A 22,510-nucleotide genomic window follows, 5' to 3' on the forward strand; every position below is an offset into this window, starting at 1 on the left:
GGAGGCTGTAGAAGCAGTTGAAGAGGAAGAGGCAGAGGATGAAGGTGTGCGGCGCTGATGTCAGTTGAAATCCCAAAAGCCGAAACTTTGTGACGCCTTCCTCAATTTTTTTCCTCACGCATCTGACCGCTAAAGGTAAAAAGAAAAAAAACCCACCAAAACTCCGCCTGACATTCCTACACTTCCATCTTCATCCTATTATCTTTCTCATCCTCTTCCTCACAAAGAAACAAGCGCATATTGTCTTTCCTCTCAGAGCTTTTGCATGTTTAATATTGATGATGAATGAATGTGAATGTGTACGGAAAGCCATTTGATAATTTATTTGATATCCTTAATGCCAATGCACTAGCAAGCTCTTTATCTTGACTGGTAAATAATTCAATGCACTAGCGGACGGACTGTGTTGGACTATAAACGATTTTTTTCTTCTTCTTTTTTTTACCATTAGTAGTGCCACTTTTGGCTTACTAGTATGCAATTAAACCTTACTAGTGCCCTACCGTGCTGTACTAGTGGCCTCCTGGCCCTTGCTCGTAATAGCAAAAAGCCCACTAGTAGATTTGCCTCACTAATAATAACATTAATAGTACATAGGCTATGTCAAAGTTGTCCAATTTCTGTGCAGAAATGTCATTCATGAGTAGAAGGCAGTAGTGGAAAACAAAAATCAGTTATTCTACTAGTGCACCATGGTCATTTTATCAGCGCGCTGAATGTTTTTATTCGTAAGGACAAGGTGCATCAGTGCATGGAGAAGATAGCTTTCCATTAAGCCGTTTGAGTTATGTATTTGATGCTCTTGCTATGCTGCATCTTAAGATCCGTGTATTAGTAAGTGTTTTGTTAGCAGGAAATTCAGCAGACTAGTAACATGATGGTGTGTCACTAGTCATGTTTTACCCACTACTTGTGCCACTTTTGGCCTAATAGTAAACTATTAAGCATTCATTGTAAACTACTCTGCTGCGCTACTGGCTCATTTGTTACCACAAAAACCCACAAAGAGAGGTAAGTGAACGTCACAGTTTAGTTAGCGATAAGAAGACTGGTATGCATTGGACCGGTAAAAACTGCAGCGTGAATGTGAACATTTAAGTACAGCTAAGTAACATAACCAGGGGTAGTTTATGAAAAGTGTCTGAACCGTTCATTTCAAACGTGGTTCAGTTCAGTCATTTTCTGGTTGTGAGCTTGTCCGCCATATTTGATGTGACCATGCTCGGTAAACTAATACAAAAGTCAACTTCATTCAACTTAAAATAAATAAATAAAACAACCTACAAAGTGCACAAAGATAACGATTTACATAGACTAAAACATTTGGAAAACAGTTTGGCACCAAAAACAACATATGTATTTTTTTAAAATCTGATTATTATACTCGGTTACTCCCACATTCAGCATAATGCACTTTTTTTTGCAGTACGATCAGTGAAAAAATATTTCATATTAATAATATTAATATGCAGTATTATCATCCCAATATACTGTATGTTGTGACTGAGCAGGATTTAAAGACTTGAATTACAACTTGCTCGAACCATGTCACGACTGCTTGATTCAAATTGCTTTAAATGTCGTGGCAACTCAATTTGACTTGCTTATTTTTTTCCCCCATAGTAACTTGAGACTCGACGGTTACAACTTGAGACTTACTTTGTGACTTGCATACGTATGTGACTTATTCCCACCTCTGCTTGTAACATAGCATAGTTGTTCGATAAGTACAAGTATAAGTGTGTGTATATATATATATATATATATATATATATATATATATATATATATATATATATATATATATATATATATATATGCTACACTTGATGTCGATAACATGACCTGCCATGGTGAGGAAGTGGCTCAGGTGACTGACTGTGTGCTGCTTTATCGATCCACACGCAAACAACAGGCTCGCGCTGTTGTGTGTTGTTCTACTTCTATCACCCGTCTTCATCATCCTCATGGCCGTGAAGACAATATGGTTTTGTCGTATCAAGTTTCTGCTTCCGTTCTCTGTTTCGGTCTTCCATGGTCATTGAGTTCATATGTTGTCGATCACATGACCATATATAAACAGTATGGTCGTTGGCACGAGTTTGTTTTCTTTCCTGTAAGCATATACACTATATCTGTTTTCTTGAGTTTGTTGTCTTTCACATGACCATATATGGTCATTTTCATGTTTCTTTTAATCTTTCACATAACCATGTATATGACATGGACACATGAATATCAGGTCATATTCATGTGTTTGCTGTCTTTGCCGTCTTTCACATGACCATATATGGTCATTTTCAAGTGTTTGTTGTTTTACCAACACCATATATGTAGGGTTTTGCAGTATACACGGTAGACGGTATAAATTTGGCCTATGGTATAGAGTTGGATTCTACCAACCAATCACGTTCACGCTTATTGGTGAGGTGATGTCATTGTAAATGCGTCAGAGTGAAAATGGCATTAAGCTCTGAGCTGGTTAAAAAAAACATTGCCCCTGTCGAACAGTCCTCATCCCCCCCTATTCGGAAACTACTGGGAGAAGGCTGTGCGCAAAAGCTAACAAGCTCTCGCTGAACTACAAGTACAACCGCTATACCCGATTCTTGGGAATTGCGTTGTCGAACAAATTGAGCAGCTAATCATTTGATATGATTAGTAGCCGCACTTCCACGTTTGTCCTCTCGCTTGCAAAGCGCGACAAAGAGTCTGGACGTGACGAGTTCAAACATTTACCCACAATCCTTTTGGGAGGTGTTGAATGACAACAATAATTAGCCATGTCGTGTGTGATGTCACCGGTGCTTTTTAATCCGCCGCAGGATGTCAGCGCTCCGCCTGCGGGAGCGTTCACCCGCCGCTTGACTGCTCAGCCGCCGCAAAGCCTCAGCGGGCCGCCATTGACGCTCCCAGCATGCACCTGCTCGGCTCACATTCACACACGTTCGTGAACCTCACCACCTTGAAGCGTTCGTCCTCCAGGCTTACCTTGAGGGCAACGACGTCTGCTGCTTTTGAGCACTTCCTATGGCAAACTAGTGTCATGATCTTTTACTTTTTGACTCTTTACTTTGGCTTTCAATAATTTCATCAGGAAACATTCGAGTTAAACGTGGACTCCCAAAAAAAAAAGAGAATAAATGAAAGTGAAAAATTCTTGAGTGCAGATGAGAGAGTGATACAAAGTGATGAGGAGAGTGAGTTTTGAAAAGTGATGAATGTAATAAAGAGTGGCAAGGAGCGATCAAGAGAGAAAAAGAATGCCGAAACGTGAAGTGATCGGAGAGGGGTGAAGTGTATTCAGGAATGATAAAGAGTGTGACTCATAGTGCGACTGACGAGGAACCAAGAGGAGTGATACAGAGTGGTAATGACTGTTGTGGAGTGAAAGGAGTAACTCGTGAGGACTAAGGGTAACAACAAATCAAAAATTGTAAAAGTTAAAAAGATGATGTTAACTGATGAAGCATGGCGGTGCGAGAGTAGGAGAGAAGTGGCAAGAAGGGTGAGGAGGACCAAAAGGGTGACGAAGAGTGATGAGAAATGGCCGGGACGAATGAGTGAGAATTCCGACGTGATAGAACGTCCCAACGATGATGAGTGATAAGGAGCGATGGAGAGTGGTGAGGAAGGATAATGAACAAGAGTAAGGTGTGATAATCAGGAGTGATCAGGATTGGAATGTAGGAATGAAGAGTGATGAGGAGTCAAGGGTGAAAACGATTTATGGGGAGTGTCGAGTGACGAAGAGTGATGCGTAGTAATGACGTAAATGAAAGAGGACAGTAGGAGTGATACAGAGTGTTAAGAACTGGGGAAAAGAACCAACAATTTATGCAGAGTGACGTGGAGTGAGGGATGAAAAGTGAAATGATGAAAATGTGGAATAATGACGAGTAACAGGACTGACAATGAGAATAAGGAGTGATCAAGACCGGTCAATTGTGAGGGGTGATGAGTGCTAAATCCTTTTGATTGCGATAAAGAATGACGAGGAGTGATAAAGATACGACTTGATGAACAACATAGTGATAGGAGTGACAATGAACACAAGAGTGAAAAAGAGAGGCGTGATAAAGTATGGTGTAGGTATAGATGTGATGTGGAGTGATTAAAGGTGAAGAAGATTGATGAAGAGTGATAAACAGTTTTTACAAGGACGGATGAAGAGTGATATATAACTATGAAGAGTGATACATTATGATAGTGTGGTAAGGAGTGATTAGGAGTGTGCGGGTTAAAGAGTGATTAAGACTGAAGAAGAGTGTGCCAGTCAATGTCAGGGCATAATATAGCCCAAAAATGGAGTAATCAGCATTCACATATAACACGTTGTGTGATATGTTGTGCGTAACCCGAGCTTCAGTGTGGGCAGGAAGTTGTCAATGGAGGATGATGACTTCCTGTGTGGCGTCTGATTACCACAGATTGTTTTATAATGCTTACACAGACACTAACCCAAAACTCGCACGCTCACACACACACACACAACATATGGGTCGTTTACGTGACATCTGCCTTTCCCACGCAGACTTCTGTCCAGTTCCGCCACCATGATGAGCGACATCTACGACTCAGCGTGCGACTCGTTGGGTCTGCTGGAGTCTCCGTGCCTAACCAAAGTGGAGCTGAGGCTGACATGCAAAGGGATCAGCGACCGCGACGCTCTCTCCAAACCCGACCCTTGCATCGTGCTCAACATGCAGTCGCACGGACAGTGGATGGAGGTGCGTCGCCACGGCAACCGCATCACACGCACGTGCATGTACGTGTTTGTTGGGGTGACTTGAGATGTTCTCTTCAGTTGTTTGGTACTTATTTTTTGGGGGGGGACATTGTTTATGATCTGCTTTTTGACTTGTTAACTGGGTCCTTAATGCAGTTTTTAGTTTATTTTTTGACGTGGATTTTGACTTTGTTTTTACTTGTGTGTGTGTGTGTGTGTGTGTGTTTTTATTTACCTAATTTTGACCTATTTTTTTACCCAGTTTTTTTTATTTGCCTCTTGCTACTTAACTTCTTCATGACAAGTTTTTGTCTTAATTTTTGACTTGCATTTGACCTTTTTTTATATATATATATTCTTTAAATGGGTTATTGTTTATTGGCATTGTGTACTTGTTCGTTGACATTTTAGCTTGCTTTTTTACCTTTTTGGCTTATTTTTGACTTTTTTTCTTTTGTGCTTGGTTCTAAACTTGGCTCTTGTTTTGGTTTCAGACTTGGTTATGACTTTCCTTTGACTCGGTTTGGACTTGACTTATATAATTACTTTTTCCACTTGTTGCTTGACTCATTTAGTCCCAGCCATTTTCACTGAATCAACTCCCTTTGCTCCTGGCTGTTTTACTGGATTTTGACTGATTTTGCAAGGCCCGCACAATATTGTGTTCTATTGCTATAAAAACATGGAAAAGTATATTTCTATATGTTTCCGTTTTGCAGCAATTAGCATTAGAATATAGCTAAGTTTCATCATTATTCACAAATCAGTTTAAAACAGTGGGAAAAAGAGCTTGTTGCAACATGACCCAGGTTGATCTCTTATAGTCTGCTGCCACCTGCTGGCCGTTTTTTGTAATAACTACCATTGCTTTAAGCGACCTCTTCAGGTCAGAGGCTGCATCAAAGCCTTCTGTATGCTCTATCATAAAAAAACATAAAAAAACGTTTTTGGGACCATGATAATATTTAAAATAGAAAGCTTTTTTAACGTTTTGGGGAGCAAATGAGTTACCGCTCGAGCCTTTTGTGGCCCCACAGGTGGACCGCACAGAGGTGATGCGCAGCTGCATCAACCCGTCCTACTCCAAAGTCTTCACGCTGGACTTCTACTTTGAGGAGGTGCAGCGTTTGCGCTTCGAGCTGTACGACATTAACAACAGCAACTTCAATGGCCTGAAGGACGCCGACTTCTTGGGCGCCGTGGAGTGCACGCTCGGACAGGTAGCGGGCCGGCTGCTTGCTCATTTCAAACGCGGCAGTTGGTAATGATTATGCTCACGGTAATGTGTGTGTGTGCAGATCATTTCTCACAGGAAACTTTCCAAAGCTCTGCTGAGGCCAGGAGGCAACGTGGGAAAAACCATCATCACGGTAAACGTCTTTTTAGCATCCTAGTGATGAGCAACAACACTGTTAAGACCGACACCGACGCCATCAACATCAAAATCATCATTTGCAATAATGACATCATCCATCCATTTTCTACAATGCTAGTCCTTATTTGGGTCACAGGTAAGCTGGAATCAATCAGCAGACATTTGGCAAGATAATTTGAGAATTTGATTGGTCGCCACTCAGTCACAGGGCACAAATAGATAAGAAATAGACTGGTCGCCAGTACATGACAGGGATCATACATAAAAAATAATGGACTGGTCATTCACATTCGCACCAATTTAAAGTCTTCATTGAAGCACAAAAGCTCAGAGACGGGAAACCGGGAACTTTTGAGGCTGCAAAGCGGTCACGCTAACCACTACTGTATCGTGCGACCTCGTTTATTCTTCATCTGTATGTCAACATTCATCGCTTTGGTTATCATGCATAATGATAAGATAAGGACAATAATTAAATTTACAGTACATTAGTTGACTTCATGTTTGGTTTTATTTTCATACTCAACCACCAAAGTGATGATGATGATGATGATGATAATGAGGATATAATGAAGACGTTTATGATGATGATGACAAAGATGATGAAGACGTTAATGATGATAATGATGATGAAGAAAATGTAGCTAAGATGATGAAGAAGGTGAGGATGATAACAATGATGAAGATGAAGCTGCTGGTGATAAAATGATGATGATGAAGATGATAGAGAAAAGGATGATGGAGGTGATGATGATGATTTTGACAAAGAAATGAGGATAAGGATGATGAAGAAGGCAGTGCTGATGAAGACGATAAAGATGCTGATGGAGCTGATGACGTTAAGACGACGACGATGATGATGATGATGAAGAAGAAAATGAAAGTGATGATAAGGTTTTTGACTGAGTATGATGATGATGTTGAAGAAGATGATGAAAATGACAACGGGCGATGAGGAAGATAACAGTGCATTTCGATGAAGATGATGATGATGTCGGTGATGAAGAGAAGCTCATCGTGATGATAATGATGGTTTCAGGTGATGGTGATGATGAATTTGATTACGGGTAGCAGCTTGTTCTCTGCATGTTTTGTATTTGGCATCGCTGCTACATAATGAGGCCCTCAACGCGAGTTTGTGTGTGTGCGTGCGCGTGTGTGTGTGTATTCAGATCACAGCAGAGGAGCTGACTGGGAACGACGACTATATTGAGCTTTCTTTCAGTGCCAGGAAGCTGGATGACAAGGTTATTACGCGCACACGCGCACCTGGACACACAAACATGCAAACACGCGCACAATTACGCGCACGCACACTGAAGCATACGTAAACAGATGCACGTATGTGCACACTACAAACAAACATTAGCGGGGCATTCAGGGACATAATTCAACATTACACACACACACACACACACACTACATAATTTTTTCACACACACAACTGAAATGCTCACAAACACACGAATAAAATGCTCGCTCTTGATTATTTTCTTTACATGAATATTGTTGAAATGCTTTCATACACACAATTGAATTGCTCTCACACTACTGAAACATTCAACACTAATGATTTTTTTTTTTTACTCACATGCGTCACTAAAATGCTCTCAGGCTCATTACTGAAACGCATATTTGAGTAAATGTCGATGTTTGTGTGTGTCGTTCAGGACTTCTTCACTAAGTCGGATCCCTTCCTGGAAATCTATCGCCTAAATGAGGACGCCACATTGCAGCTGGTCTACAGAACAGAGGTAGGAAGTCACGTTAACAACACGCACACTTATGTTGCCGCCATGGCCTCACGTGTGCTGTTGTTATCAGACGGTGATGAACAACTTGAATCCCGTGTGGAAAACATTCAAAGTTTCCCTCAACTCGCTCTGTAATGGCGACCACGAGCGCAAGCTGCAGGTAGACACACACACATGCACAAACTCCCGTAAGTTCCTCATGAAAACTTTCTTCTCGATGTGGCGATGTCATCATGTGTCATACGTGTTGATTTGAAACACGTGTGTTATATTGTGATTCTTTACCGAGGAATTGTGGGTAGCGTAGTTCTTATTATAATAGTGCACAAGGAGAGTTTTTGATCTTTCATGTTTTGCAAACAAAATTAATGAATCCCTAGTGGAGTTTGTGTGGTTGCCATGGATACGCTAACATTTATTTTTAGCACTTTGCTGATGGAGTGACGATTGAGTGTGTGAAAAGTGGAAGTGGGCAAATTTGACGCTGGAAGACAGTGGAGCGGATTAGAAAGGGAAAAGAGAATGAGAAGGAGAGTGTGCACGCCGGGGCTGCTGGCTAATTGACTCACTTGATGTCCTCGTCACATTGACAGCTCGTTAACACGTGACGGCGCTCACCTACACAAACAGGAACATGCACTTCCTTCCGTCCCGCCTTTCTTCTTTACATCCTTCATTTGCTCCTCACATTTTTCCTTCCTTCCTTCTTTCTCTCATTTTTTTTCTCTCCTTAGCTTCCTTGCTTTGTTTCTTAGATTTTCCCTTCTTCCTTCCTTCCTTCCTTCCTTTCTTCCTTAATTCCTTCCTTTTCATCATTCTTAGGCGCCTTTATTTATTTCTTCAATTTTCCATTCTCCCTTCCACCCTTGCTTCCTCCCCTATTTTACTTCCTTCTTTATTTCTATTTTGTGCTTCCTTCCTTTCTTCCTCCTTTCCTTTTCACCTCTTTCCATCATACCCACATATTTCTGTTCTTTCCTTCCTTCCTCTTCATTCTTCCTTCTTTCCTTCCTTCCTGCTTTCTGTGCCTCCTTGTTTCCTTCATATATTCTTTTACTTTCCTCCTTCTTTCACTTTCTTCATTGTTTCCTCTTTCTTCCCTCTTCTACTTGTCATCCTTCCTTCATTCCATCGTTTGCTTCCATCGTTTTTTGATTCATTTTTCCTTCTTTTCTTCCGTTCTCACTTCGTTCCTAAACTTCCTTTCTTTATTTAGTTACTTCTCTTCCCAATTCCTTCTTCTCTTTGTCTCGTTCCTGAATTGCTTTCTTCCATTTTTCCTTCTTTTATAAAATTATATATTTTATTTATGTAGCCAAATTTCCCTCATTTCTTCTTTCATTTTCGTCCTTCATTCTTTTGCTTCCTTCCGCTTGTCTTTTATTCTTCCTCTCTTTCCATCCTGCTCAACTTCCTTTCTCCCTTTTCATTTCTGCTTTCCTCCATTTCCTTCCTTCCTTCCTTCCTGCTTGCCCCACACACATACACACTCATTATCTAATTTTCTTGCGTGGATATGATGACATCACTCATTTTTTCTCATCAATGAAACACAGTTAAAACAAGAAAAGTGCTGCTGAAGCTAATAGTTAATAAGATGCTAATGAAGGTGTGTGTGCGCGCGCGTGCGCATGTGTAACCACCCAGTGCACAGTGTGGGACTGGGACTCGAACGGGAAACACGACTACATCGGAGAGTTCGAGGCTACCTTCCAAGAGATGCGGGGTGCCATTGAGGGACGACAGGTACCTCAAATCACTCACACCCGCAAATAGCACAACCTCACCTTTAAGACAATATTTAAAGACAGTGATCCTCAGAGTGACACAAGCTCCCTCTAGTCTAGTGGTATACTGTTTGTGTTTAAACGTTTACTGTCTTGATGTATTTTAGTATTAAACGAGGCCAGTTATTTCACAGGTGGCGCGCATGTGTTTAAACAGCAGACGTGATGAGCGAGCAAAGTGACATCCATACGTTGACAGCAGATGTTTTTGGTCTCTGGAGCTGATAGAGGAATTCCTCCGAGTGCTGGGGGTCGTTTATTCCGAACTTTCTGCTGCGCCGTGAAAGACCCAAAAAAAAAGTAAGACAAAACAAAAAAAGCTCCTGGAGGAGACCAAAAAATCCCAGCGAGTCCAAAGCGTGAAAACTTGTGATCCGTCTTCAACTTGAGCTGCAGAAGCAATTTAACGGATCAGTGAGTCACACACTGACAACGACGCAACTATATGAGGCCATGAGAGGCTATGCGGCCATGAGATTACAAAGCTGTGAGGCTGTGAGACCATTCTAACTATGAAACAATGAGAACATGACACCACGACACTATGAAATCATGAGCCTATGAGACTTTAACACATAAAGCTATAAAGCTATGAAACAATAATACTATGACACCATTGGGCTCTAAAACGCCAAGCTATGAGACCATGGAGCGATGACGCTATGAGGCAATTAAGATATGAAACTATGAGGCTATTATACCATGATGCCATCAGACTGGGATAACGTATGGAACAATGAGAGACTATGAGGCTACGACACCATTAGACTATGTGATACCATGATACCTTGAGGACGATGGATAAAATCATGAGATATGAAGTTATGGCACCACGAGGCCATGAGACAATGATACCATAAGGCTATCATACCACGAGGCAATGGATGAGATTACAAAACTATGAGACTATCACACCATGGGCCTATAGGACTTTGATAACACAAAGCCATGAAATCATGAACACCGCACTATGAGGTTATGACAACATGAAACTATGATACCATGTGGAGATGAGAATGAGACCATTAGATTAAGGCCATGAGACTACACTTTGAGACCAATGCAGTTACGGTACGGTACCATGAGGCAATGACAACATGAGGCGATGGATGATGGATCATGAGATGATGAGGCTAAAAGACTATGAGGTTATGAAACCATTAATCTATGAAACAATATCACAATGTTAGCATGAGACTATGCCACAATTAGAAAATGAGACTCACTCTTGCAGTGTCTGATTTGTCTTTTAATGCCAAGCTAACCTTATTGTACTATTAGTGTTGAAGTCATGTGGCCTCTAGCAGGCTAAAGTAGCTCAGATGATGCTGAAAAAGCGAAACCTGAGCCGCTAATTGAAGCTTCCAGCAAGAGACAGGAAGTGCCAATTAGCTAGTTATAGCCAGCCTGTAATGACAACAACACACACAGCTGTCCGCCATTCAGGAAAGGAAATAATTAAAGCTAACAGATGTGTTGACAAAATGACCAAAATGTGACACCCAAAACAGTCAAATCTAGCTCGCCTAGTAGCTCGCAGCTTTGACAATCAAAGTAAGCTAGCTCGTTAGCCCGTAGCTTCACCAAGAGTCCTCGATGTCACATACGATCTGCTAGCATGCTAACAATTAGCCGCTAAGAAGGAGACGCTTTCATGTTGCATGCACAAACAATACAGTAAACAATACAGATTGTCAATACAATTGCATCAAATTTTAAATGTTTGTGAAGACTTGGTTTGAGAAGTGTGTTGCATGGCAGTCCAGAAATTCAAAAGCTTCCTCTTCTTTGTCCTCATAACATTTAACTTTTTGTCTTCCTTCCTTCTTTTCATCATCTTTCTGCTCTTCCTCCTCTTCTTTTTTCTCCTTCCTCCTCCTTATACTCCTCCTCCTATACTTCTTCTCTTCTTTCGTCCACCTCTGCCTTTTCTTCCTCCTATTCTGCTCCTACTCATTTTCTTCTTCCTTCTATTCTTCTGTTCTTCCTGCTTCTACTCATCTTCATCTTCCTCCACTCTTCTACCTCTTCCTTCACATCTTCTCTTTCCACCCTTTTTCTATCTACTCCTATTTATCTTCTTCCTTCTCCTATCCGCTACTCATCTTCCTCATCCATTCTTCTTCCACCACCTGCTGTTTTCCTTCTTCTCCTCCTCCTACTCTTTTTTTCCTACTCATCCTTCTACTACTTTGACTCTTCTTCCTGCTTTACTCCTGCTCCTTCTACTCTTCTTCTTTCCTTGTCCTCTTCCTGCTTCAATCTTTTTTCCTCCTCCTCATCTTCCTCCTCGTCTTTCTCGCCCCTCCTCAATCTATTCTTTCTCCTTTTCTTCCTCCTCTTCTCTGTATCCTCCTCTTTCTCTTATTCCTCCTGCTCCTCTCCTTCTTTTTCTACTTTTCTTCTTCCTCCACCTCCTCCCAGACTACTTCCATCACCTCTCCTCCTTCTTTTAGTATCCTCTCTTCCTTGTCCTCCTCTTCCCCATCCTTTTCCTCCTCTTCCTTTTTCCTACCCTTGGCTGTATCCTCCTCCTCTTATTCTTCCCTTTCTTCTTTTCTTTTTCCTCTTCCTCCCAGTCTACTTCCGTGTCCTCTCCTCCTTCTAGTCTCCTCCTTTTCCCCATTTTTCCCTCCTTTTCCTTTTCCCTCCTCATCTTTCCCATCTTCCCATCTCCTCCTCCTCTTCGGTCTCCTACTCTTGCTCATCCACCTCCCCATTTTCCTACTCTTTTCCCCCTCATCTTTGTCTTCCTGCTCCCACACTTCTTCCTCCTCCTTATCCCCCCACTCCTCCCGTAGTCCTCCTTTATTTCTATGTCCTCTTCCTCAATTAATTAGTTGGCTGTCTTCCTCCTCCTATTGTTCATTTGTTGGCCTCCTCCTGTCTACCTCCTCCTCCTCATGGCGTGTTGAGTGGCTTGGTGACAGACGTGTTAGTGACACAATGAAGAAAAAACGCTGCATAACCTCGCGAAACAAAACACACCGTGCTGGACTCACAGACACAGACACACACTTACACACTGAAATAACGAGCATTCAGCTGGAAGCAGGAGCTTTTAATTGAGGTTTGCAAAATGGTCATGTGATCGTGTGTGTGTGTGCGTAGGTGCAGTGGCCTTGCATAAACTCCAAATACAAAGTGAAGAAGAAAGGTTACAAGAACTCCGGCATCATCATCCTCAACCAGTGCAAGGTTAACAATACTTGTTCTTCCTCCTCTTCCCCCTTCTCTTAGTCTTCCTATTTCTTCTCTTCCTGTCCAAGCTAACATTTGAACACATGACCTTTTGAATGCTGTCATCGACTGGCAAGCGGTCTGTTGTTTGTCTCACATTTGCTGGCGATTGTCGATTGTGAGCTTGAATGCTCGGCGGTCTAAATGAGCAGGTGAATAAGTGTGATGGATGAGCCAGCGCCATGTGGGCGGAGCCAACAGACAGAATGAGAGCAGCCGCCGACCTTAATGAGGACAACAAGGCAACAACTTCATTATGATTTTTTTTTTATAGTGGACAATATAGTTCAATAAAGCAATCCATATATTGTAGTAAAGGTTTGATTTAGATTTTACATTGTAAAATGCATTCCTTACTCCCGAATCACTATGACGTGTATAGGGACTTAAGTCTTTATTTCCATCTTTTCCTTCTCTTTTTTCATTTCTCCTCACAGCAATCAGGAATTGCTTTAAGTATAGTAAAGTAATTCCTTGTTTTCTTTTACGTCTTTCCTTTCCTGCTTGCCTTTCCCTCCCCTCAACCTTTCTTGAGTCTATTCATTCTGTCATCCTTTTTCAATCAATTTCTTCTTTTTTCATCCGTTCATTATGACTTTTCCTTCTTTTCTTTTTCCTCCTTGCTCTGTTTCCTCCCTCATCCCTTTTTCCTCTCTTCGTCCTTTCTTTCCTTTCTTTTGTTCCCTTCTTGTTGATTTGTTGTCATTTTCCTTCCTCTTCCATTCTTTCCTATATTCTTTTCTCCATTCTTTCTCACCAGACCACCAGTTCCTCATTCTTTCCTTTCCCTTCTCTCTCATCTCTTCTTTCTATCTTTTCTTCCCCTTCTTTTGCTCTTCTCTTTCCCCCAATCTCCCTCGCCACACCAGTGTGGCTTCCTTCTCGGTCATTCCCCCAGACCTCATCTTTCCTTGTTTTCTCTCATTCCTTCATTCGTTATTTATCTTCTGTTTTTGTCCGTTCATCCTTTCAGTATATCTTTTCTTTCATTTCCTACGTTTGTGCTTTCATTCATCCTTCTAAATGACACTAACATGGGCTTTTCCTTTTTTCCGTCTACATTCTTTGCCTCAATCCTACTTCCCCTTATTTCATTGTTCCCCTCATCCCTTCCTCCCAGCTCTGGTCCATCCGAACATGTCAGAGCAGTCAGGGGGGCTGCGGGGCCACCGAGATCTCCCCATAGATTCACTGCTCCTCCTTATTTCCATCTTTTTCTCTTTTTCATGGTCGTTTTGTCATAAAATTTACATAAAAGTGACATGCAATGAGGTCAGAAGTCACTTAAATATAGCACAAGTGGAAGAGAAATCCCATGATTCCCTCAGACCAGAACAGGCGTGTGCATGAAGCGTGTACTCATCAAACAAGCCCACTGATGAATGAATCGCGCGATGAAAGTTTTTAAATTCTTTTAACATATTCTTTTTTGCGTTCACAGATCATCAAGATGCATTCCTTCCTGGATTACATCATGGGGGGCTGCCAGATCCAATTTACTGTGAGTGCGCGTGCGCGCGCGCACACACACACACACACACACACACACACACACACACACACACACACACACACACACACACACACACACACACACACACACACACACACACACACACACACACACACACACACACACACACACACACACCACAAGTCGCATCCAGGTCAGCGTCCCGCTTCTTATTCCATCAAGAAAAAAAACGGCACTCGGGTTCTCGGAGTGGTCCTGATGATGTTGCCACGGCAACGGTAACCAGGGCAACACCAACCCGCCGCCCCGGTGTCCCACTTAGCGACCACGACAGACCCTGCCTGTAGTTGCACCGGTCCCACCGGTCACGCTGATGCTGACTCTTCATAGCATCGAGGATGGATGATGCTCTGTGTCGCCATGGCAATGAAAGAAACAGGAAGTGCAGATGGTGAATTCAGTTAGCTGATTGGTTGAGGGCAGAAGGCATTTCAAAATAAAACAAAAAGCATTGTAAACACAACTAACAGTAGAATCAGGATCTTTATCATCAAAGTTAGATTCCGCCCCCAAACACATCACAGGTCACACATCTCGGTTTCTGATTGGCTGCTCCCTCCGTCAGGTGGCAATTGACTTCACAGCATCCAATGGTGATCCTCGCAACAGCTGCTCTTTGCACTACATCCACCCGTATCGACCCAATGAGTACTTGAAGGCGCTTGTCGCTGTGGGCGAGATCTGCCAGGACTATGACAGGTAGGCCTCGACCAATCAAAGTTTGAAACTGACTTAGCACCTGAGCTTGCTGACTGAGTCCTTGCTTCTTATAAGCATCAACAAAAAACAAATTCATTGTATCGCCTATCTTGAATGAGTTCCGATGGCGACCAATCCCAACGTTTGTCCTGTTTTTTGTTATTGTTGTTGTTTCAGTGACAAAATGTTCCCAGCGTTCGGCTTTGGCGCTCGCATCCCGCCCGAATACAAGGTACATTTAAAGTCTGTTACCTTAATGCTAACAATGCCATACGCCATTGACAAGCTAATGGTAATTAACCTTTAAACAGCTGCTGCTTTAAACACAGATGGAGCAGCAACATACAAACAGAGCGTACAACAAAACTCAGGCAAATATTGTGTCTGTAAGAAGAAAGAAAAAAATATGAAAAAGTAATGTTGACATTGATGTTTGAAGTTTTTTTTCAGTTGAAGCAGACATCAAAGACGCTTTATGTCCATCCAATCACCTTACTTCTCCTCTAACTCCTCTTCCTCCCCTGAAGGTCTCCCATGACTTTGCAGTGAATTTTAACGAGGAGAACCCCGAGTGTGCAGGTAAGTACTTTGAAGTTCACTAACTTCATTTATAAAAAAGAAAGAAAGAACTCTGAATGCATAGAAGAAACGGAAATGGAATCATGTGTCATGAGGATGATAATGATAATGATAAGGATGATGATCATGACAATCATGAGGAGAATAATGATGAGGAGGAGGAGGATAGGAATCCTGATGTGATGAGGAGGATAACACAATTTACTAGTATGATAATAATGGTAAGAATGACAAAGAATGACAATAATAATGAAAGTGAGAATGAGGAGATGATGTGATGAGGTTCATGAAATGATGATGAGGAAGATGAGGATCTTCTTTTCCTTTTGGCTTTTCCCTTCAGGGGTCTCGCCACAGCGAATCAGTTGCCTCCATCTAACCATGTCCTCTGCATCCTCTGCTCTCACACCAACTACCTTCATGTCCTTGTTAACTACATCCATAAACCTTCTCTTTGGTCTTCCTCTCGACCTCCTGCCTGAAACTCTTCTATCACACCTGACACTTTTCTCCACCCGTTCCAGCCTGCCTGCACACGCTTCTTTTCCACATTCTCCATTGCTCTGGACTGTTGACCCTAAATAGTTAAACTCCTCCACCTTCTTGGTTTCTTCTCCCTTCTTCCACTTGGGTCTCTCCCATTCACACACAGTGACTCCGTCTTGCTACGGCTAACCTTCGTTCCCCTCATGTGATTGATGAGGATGATACTGACAATAAAGCATTTGAGGAGGATACTTATGAGGAGGATAAGAATGATAAGAATGACAATAATGCTGACACAATGGTGAAGATGAGAATCACTGAGAATGATGATAATGATGGCGATGAGAACTGGAATCATAAAGAGAAAATGATAATGACGATGAGAATGATAAAGATGAGAATTTTAAAAAAATCTGAGAATGACAACAATGATGAGAATGATGATGTGATGAGGATGACAACATGGCGAGGAGCATGATAATGACGAAGACAATAACAATGATGAGAATCATGATCATGTGACGAGGATGATGATACGATGATGACAAGCATGATAATGAGAAGAAGAGGCGGATGACGTGGATAACAGTGATGAGAATAATGATGATGATAAAGACAATAATGATGAGAATACTAACGTGATGATGAGATATTGATCTGCTGATGATAATGATAGAGCATGAAGTTGAGAATCATAGTGAGAATGATGACGAGGCTGATTCTCAAGCTCGTTTTGTTGTTGATGAATTTTTACGCCTCAGTGATAATATGAGGTTGTCAGAGCTGTCACCAAGCTAACAGCTAAGCCCGTCCTGCAGCTAAAGGTCATCTGCTGATGCGCTAATTAAGACAGCGAGCGTTCCTTCCGGGATCGTTCCCTCACATCAGAGACTCCCCGCGGCATGCTCGGAGATGGACCGCCTCAATCACACTTAGCTTGACCACAGACGGAGGACGTACGGTGCCTTTTGCATCATTATTCATTCACTAAATTTGGACAGTAAACAAGTGAGATGAGGCCATGAGGAGCGATGAACATTCACTTCAGCTCATTTTCGTCTCGTGTGGTTCTTGTATGCTTCTTACGTGTTTGCCATGTGAATCTCATGGGTTTATCATGTTCCTTCAGGCATCCAGGGCGTGGTGGAGGCCTACCAGGCCTGTCTTCCCAAACTTCAACTCTACGGACCCACCAACATCGCTCCTATCATACACAAAGTGGCCAACTCTGCCTCACAGGAGGTTCACACCAAAGAGGCCATGGTAGATATCATGGTTGCTAACTTGCCATATGCTAACGTATTCTGTTCGTACCCCATCCACGCACCTTAAACACATTTAAACTCATTAAACACACTTCATAGAAATTATCGTTTACTCTAGCAATACTTCATCCTTTTGATCCTGACGGACGGCGTGATCACGGACATGGCGGACACGCGTGAGGCCATCGTGCAGGCGTCTCACCTTCCCATGTCCGTCATCATCGTGGGCGTGGGAAACGCAGATTTTGGAGACATGCAGATGCTTGACGGAGACGACGGCATCCTCCGGTCCCTCAGAGGAGAACCCGTACTCAGAGACATCGTGCAATTCGTGCCATTCAGGAACTTCAAGCACGTGAGTGTTACATGACCACAACGTCATGAGGATAATGAGAATGAGAATGTGAATAAGGTCCATTTTTAGCTGTGTGCATAGATGGAGGTTTCATTCTTTTGACATTTTCATAGACGCGCACAATTAGAAACGAGTATTTCCATCGTTGTGGCCGCGAACACAGCCGACATGCTTCCCAGCTAACGGAGGAGGCTCCTCTCATTCCCTTTAAATTCAGAACGATCTACATACGATCTACATAGCAGAAGCAGAAATTGAGGCGCTGGAGAGCGACGCGTGCACACGTTTATAAGCAAGTGCATGGAGTCCGCTTTCCAGCATGATCGTGCAGTGTGTCGCACGGCCACAGCATTATGAAGATGATGAGAATGATGATGAGAAATATAATGAGAATGGTGATGACGATGAGGACCTATAGTCAAGACATCGTACAGTTTTTGCTATTCAGAAACCTCAAGCATGTGACTGACACATGTAAATGAGGAGGATGAGGTAGATGATAATGAGGATGATGAGAATTATAATGAGAATGAGGAGATTGACAATGATAATGATGATGATAATGAGCATGAAGATGAGATGACATCGTGCAGTTTTTGCCCTTAAGAAACTTCAAGAATGTGAGTGTCACATGATGAGGATAATAATAAGAATGATAATCATTTTCAGGGAAAAAATTACGATGATGAGGAAGGAATAATTTGTAGAATGATGTGAGAATGATGATGAGTAGATGAGAATAAGAATAATGATGATAATCTGAGCAAATCGGGAGTTTGGATGATGAGAAAAAATTATGAGAATGATGAGAAAAATGATAACATGGAGAATGCAATGATACAATAATGAGGCGGAGGAGAATGATGGCGATGAGGAGGAGAAAGGGAGAGAGAGAAAATAATTACACGACTCAAATACATTTTTGCTTTAGTTTAGTTTCCTGACCGTCTTCCTCTTGTCATCATCATTCATTCACTATAGACTATTTTTTTTGTGCTACACCTATGATAGTAAACAATAATAATAATTTGAATTTGTTTTCTCGTCTTGTTTCCGCCCCAGGCATCGCCAGCAGCGCTGGCTAAGAGCGTGCTAGCCGAGGTTCCCAACCAGGTGGTCGACTACTACAACAGCAGAGGCATCAAACCAAAAGTGGCCAGTCAGTACCACACCTCCAGAACCTTTGGACCCTGAGGGGCTCAGCCCACTGCCGCCAACATGGCTGCCGTGTACCTGAAAAGCACAACTTGTTTTTTTGTTCTGTCGTTTGGTTTGTGTGTATACACTTTGGGAGCATGCAATTGGTTAGCTTGTGTGCCTATCTAGCACTTAGTCTGAAATTGTAGCACCCACTCCTTGTGATGGACAAGTGTTAGCACATTCTTTAAACACTAAATCACTACTGCACACGCTCAACGTAGTGTTCCCTTTTCACATAAACCACTCATGACTGCCAATGACCACAAACAACTGCTGGTGACCACTATCGACCGTTAGTAGCCACTAGAGACACCTAGCTACTGCTAGTAACCACTAACAACCACTAGAGTCCCAGTTAACTACAGCTAGTGAACACCAACAACAGCTAATGATCAAAAGTGCCCATTTGCAACAGCTAACAACTGCTAGTGACATTTGAAGACAACTGGTGGCCGCTAATGACTGCGAGTAACCCTAACGACCGGTTGTGACGCCTAACTACCGACCTCTAGTACCTATGGTGAACAACAACTTGTAACTGCCAATGCCCACTTGTGACTGCTGCTGACAAATAACGCCTGCTGACGAAATAGCTAATTGCTTGTAACAGTTAACGGCTGCTAAGGACCTTTAATGACCGACACTGACCTTTATCTAGGTTCAGATCAATTGCGAACCGATTCTCTTTTGCAATGCCAATGTGGCTGCAGGCAGCACAGTAAGAAATGACACAACAACGTTACATAAAACATACCCGAAACATAAAGTCTTCAGCCATCCATCCATCCATTATCCAAACCACTTCTCCTCTTAGGGTACCTCCAATGAAAATACACCATAACTCCATTCACACTGGCACCTCGCATACAGGAGGGGCAGAGTTATAATTCCCTCTTGTTGCACAAGTTGTTTGAAGCTTAGCTGATTAGTAGAAGAGAGAGGAGCAAAAAATTGAAGTCCCCTTTGACCAGTATGAGGGATCACAGATAGGATCGCAATCACAGCATGTATGACGTCACGTTTTGCTACAGCCAATAGTTTGTCTGTTGGTGAGTAACACGGATACAGAAACATTGGTTAGAATGTCTCATCTAGTCGTCTCTCTTGCTTCACTTTACTTTTTCGTGACGACTCATTCCTCTCCATATCTCATCTGTGATGGATTCGGCTCCGCGTGGTTCGGCTCCATGCAGCCGCATCGACGCAGACAGTCCAACATTGCCGACATTCTCCAGTCACAAAAGCAAAAACGGGGCTGCTCATTAATGTGCAGAAAAGCAAGCACCCTGCGGCCACACAGTCACACTCAAGCAGGCGCCAGTCCAATATCAATTTCTGCATGACGGCGAACTATAGTAGGCTAACCGCTAATGACTGCTAGTAACCCCTAACGACCAGAAATGAGAGCTAACTACTGCTAGTGACCACAAACAACAGCTATTGACTGCTAACAACTGCTAGTAACCTCTAAAGACCACTACTGACCGCTAATGACTGCCAGAGACCACTAATGACTATTAGTGACTGATAGTGATCACTAACAACTGATAACGACCATAAAGTACTGCTAACTACTGCTCAAAACCACGAACACCCACTAGTGATTACTTACCACCGCTAACTACCTCTACCGACTGCTAGGGACCAATAATAGCCGCTGTGCACACACTCATCTTAGCATCTTCTAGCTAATGACCGCGAATGGCCTCCAACGACTGCTAACAACCACTAGTGCACACACCCAGCTTAGCGTCTTTGTTTGATATCAACGCTAACAACAGCTAACGACTGATAGTTACTGGTAACGACCACTTGTGGCTACTAATTACTACCAATGTCCACTAATAGCTGATAGTGACCTCTAATGACCCGTAACAACTGAAAACGACAACTAGTGACAACTATTGACTGCTAACAACAGTTAACGACTGCTAAGAACCGCCAGCACAAAAACTAATATTAGTGTCTTCTTTTCACTCAAATAAATGCTAGCTAGCTGTAGCATCTTTAGCATCTGTCGTGCATGCCAGGCAGAGGAAAGTGTTGCACTGTGAGCGAGCACGTTGACGTGTTTTCTGGAAGTTTAGTGCACGTGATGACAAGCACACAGTTGTTTGGACGTTTTTTGCTCATTTACTGTAGTTCGCGGCATCGAAGTGTCGTGCATGAGATTGTGTGGTGGTTTTTGCATGTAATAACATGTTCGCTAGCATGCTAGGTCAAAACATATCCTACTAGCATTTTATGAAATGTCTGCCAGCGTGATATGATGTAGGCCTAACATCTGCTAGCATGCTAGGTCAAAACATATGCACTAGCATTTTATGTAGAGATGTTTGAGACCACATTTTTTTCAGACCGGTACCAGTATGATTATTCACTTTTGAGTCCTCAACTCACCGATACCAAGTACTGATACCACTATTACTTTTGTTACACAACATTTCAACTAACCCAACGGTAGATATCTATGAACAAATACCTTTCTTTTTTTTCTCTCTCTGACTGTTCTGGTCTCACCAGCGGTTAGGTTATCCAGTCAGGTAAACAGAGTTTTGGATGTTTTAATGAATCACAGTGTGAAACTGTTACACAAATATTATAAAATATGGGTACATACAAGTACAAAAAAGTAGGTAACAGAGTATATAGCACTCTTCATATTTCATATCTTACGATGAAATGTCTGCTAGCATGCTAGGTCTAAACATATCCTACAAGCATTTTATGAAATATCTCCTAGCGACGTAACATGCTGGTGTGCTGTGAAAACATTACCCACTAGCATTGTCATCAAAATGACCTCTGAGACGCTATGATGTAACGTACTGTATGAGCTAGCAATTCTGCTAGCATTTTATGATGCAGAGTTTGGGATGCTAACATGTTATGACCTAACATCTGCTAGCATGTTGGGTAAAAACATCTGCTCGCATTTTATGCTATGCTACAACATGTATGCTAGCAAAGTGTTTTGCTAGCATGATAAGCGTAGACTTCCAAGCACAATTTTCTTATTCTAAAAAAAAAAATAATAATTATGTTACCGTGGAAACCGCCCTTGTTTTCATTTGATGTCTTTGGATCTTCTGTCTTCCTGGCAGCCATTTTGAAGCCTTTCGTTCGTCCTTCTTGACGTGTGACTGTTTGATACAAGATGGCGGATGGGTCCCGTGACCTGATGACGACAATTAAACTTTTATTACTGTCAAAATCAAGTAGAGTTTGTGTCTTACTTCCACCATACCATGCTCCTTTCATACAAAAACACATTAGCTTACTATAAGTGAAACTCATGAGCTTAATTGAGTCATTTATGAGTGTAATAAAACTATGATATATATGAGTGTAGCCTACTTCAATAAATTTCATGAGCATACTTTTAACTGGCTTACTGTCAGGCCCTTTCACAGTAAAACTCACAAGCTTACCTCCCTCTCTTTTAGAGCAAAACTCCTCACCATTCCTCAGAACTGGCTCATTACCATGACAATTTCCAAATAAAAC

The 22,510-nt window shown here is 42.1% G+C and overlaps 1 protein-coding gene and 1 long non-coding RNA gene across 2 annotated transcripts in view; one reads left to right on the forward strand and one right to left on the reverse strand.

Moving 5' to 3' along the window:
• On the forward strand, positions 1-22,221 carry cpne4a (copine IVa). Its single transcript, XM_086078296.1, has 16 exons — positions 1-135; positions 4,535-4,730; positions 5,767-5,949; positions 6,028-6,099; positions 7,277-7,351; positions 7,775-7,858; positions 7,929-8,018; positions 9,506-9,604; positions 12,757-12,843; positions 14,327-14,386; positions 14,985-15,118; positions 15,296-15,350; positions 15,646-15,697; positions 17,313-17,446; positions 17,567-17,803; positions 18,866-22,221. The coding sequence occupies exons 2-16, from the start codon at positions 4,557-4,559 to the stop codon at positions 18,995-18,997; spliced, it is 1,668 nt and encodes a 555-aa protein (XP_085934422.1). The 5' UTR covers positions 1-135; positions 4,535-4,556; the 3' UTR covers positions 18,998-22,221.
• Positions 21,875-22,510, reverse strand: part of LOC147172672 (uncharacterized) — an 8,247-nt gene continuing 7,611 nt past the window's right edge. The window contains exon 4 of the long non-coding RNA XR_015095361.1: positions 21,875-22,181. This is a non-coding gene — a long non-coding RNA (uncharacterized LOC147172672). The remainder of the gene's footprint in view (positions 22,182-22,510) is intronic.

This window comes from Leptonotus elevatus, chromosome 6 (assembly GCF_054856555.1).
Source record: "Leptonotus elevatus isolate MCC_2025b chromosome 6, RoL_Lele_1.0, whole genome shotgun sequence".
Classification (NCBI taxonomy): Eukaryota; Metazoa; Chordata; class Actinopteri; order Syngnathiformes; family Syngnathidae; genus Leptonotus; species Leptonotus elevatus.

What these genes read in the sequence shown, in the direction of transcription:
- cpne4a (XM_086078296.1), top strand. Translation starts at nt 4,557, where the DNA reads ATGATGAGCGACATCTACGACTCAGCGTGCGACTCGTTGGGTCTGCTG. An exon ending in ACCACGAGCGCAAGCTGCAG is followed by an intron (nt 8,019 to 9,505) that starts GTAGACACACAC and finishes GTAACCACCCAG; the next exon opens with TGCACAGTGTGGGACTGGGA. An exon ending in GTGCCATTGAGGGACGACAG is followed by an intron (nt 9,605 to 12,756) that starts GTACCTCAAATC and finishes GTGTGTGCGTAG; the next exon opens with GTGCAGTGGCCTTGCATAAA.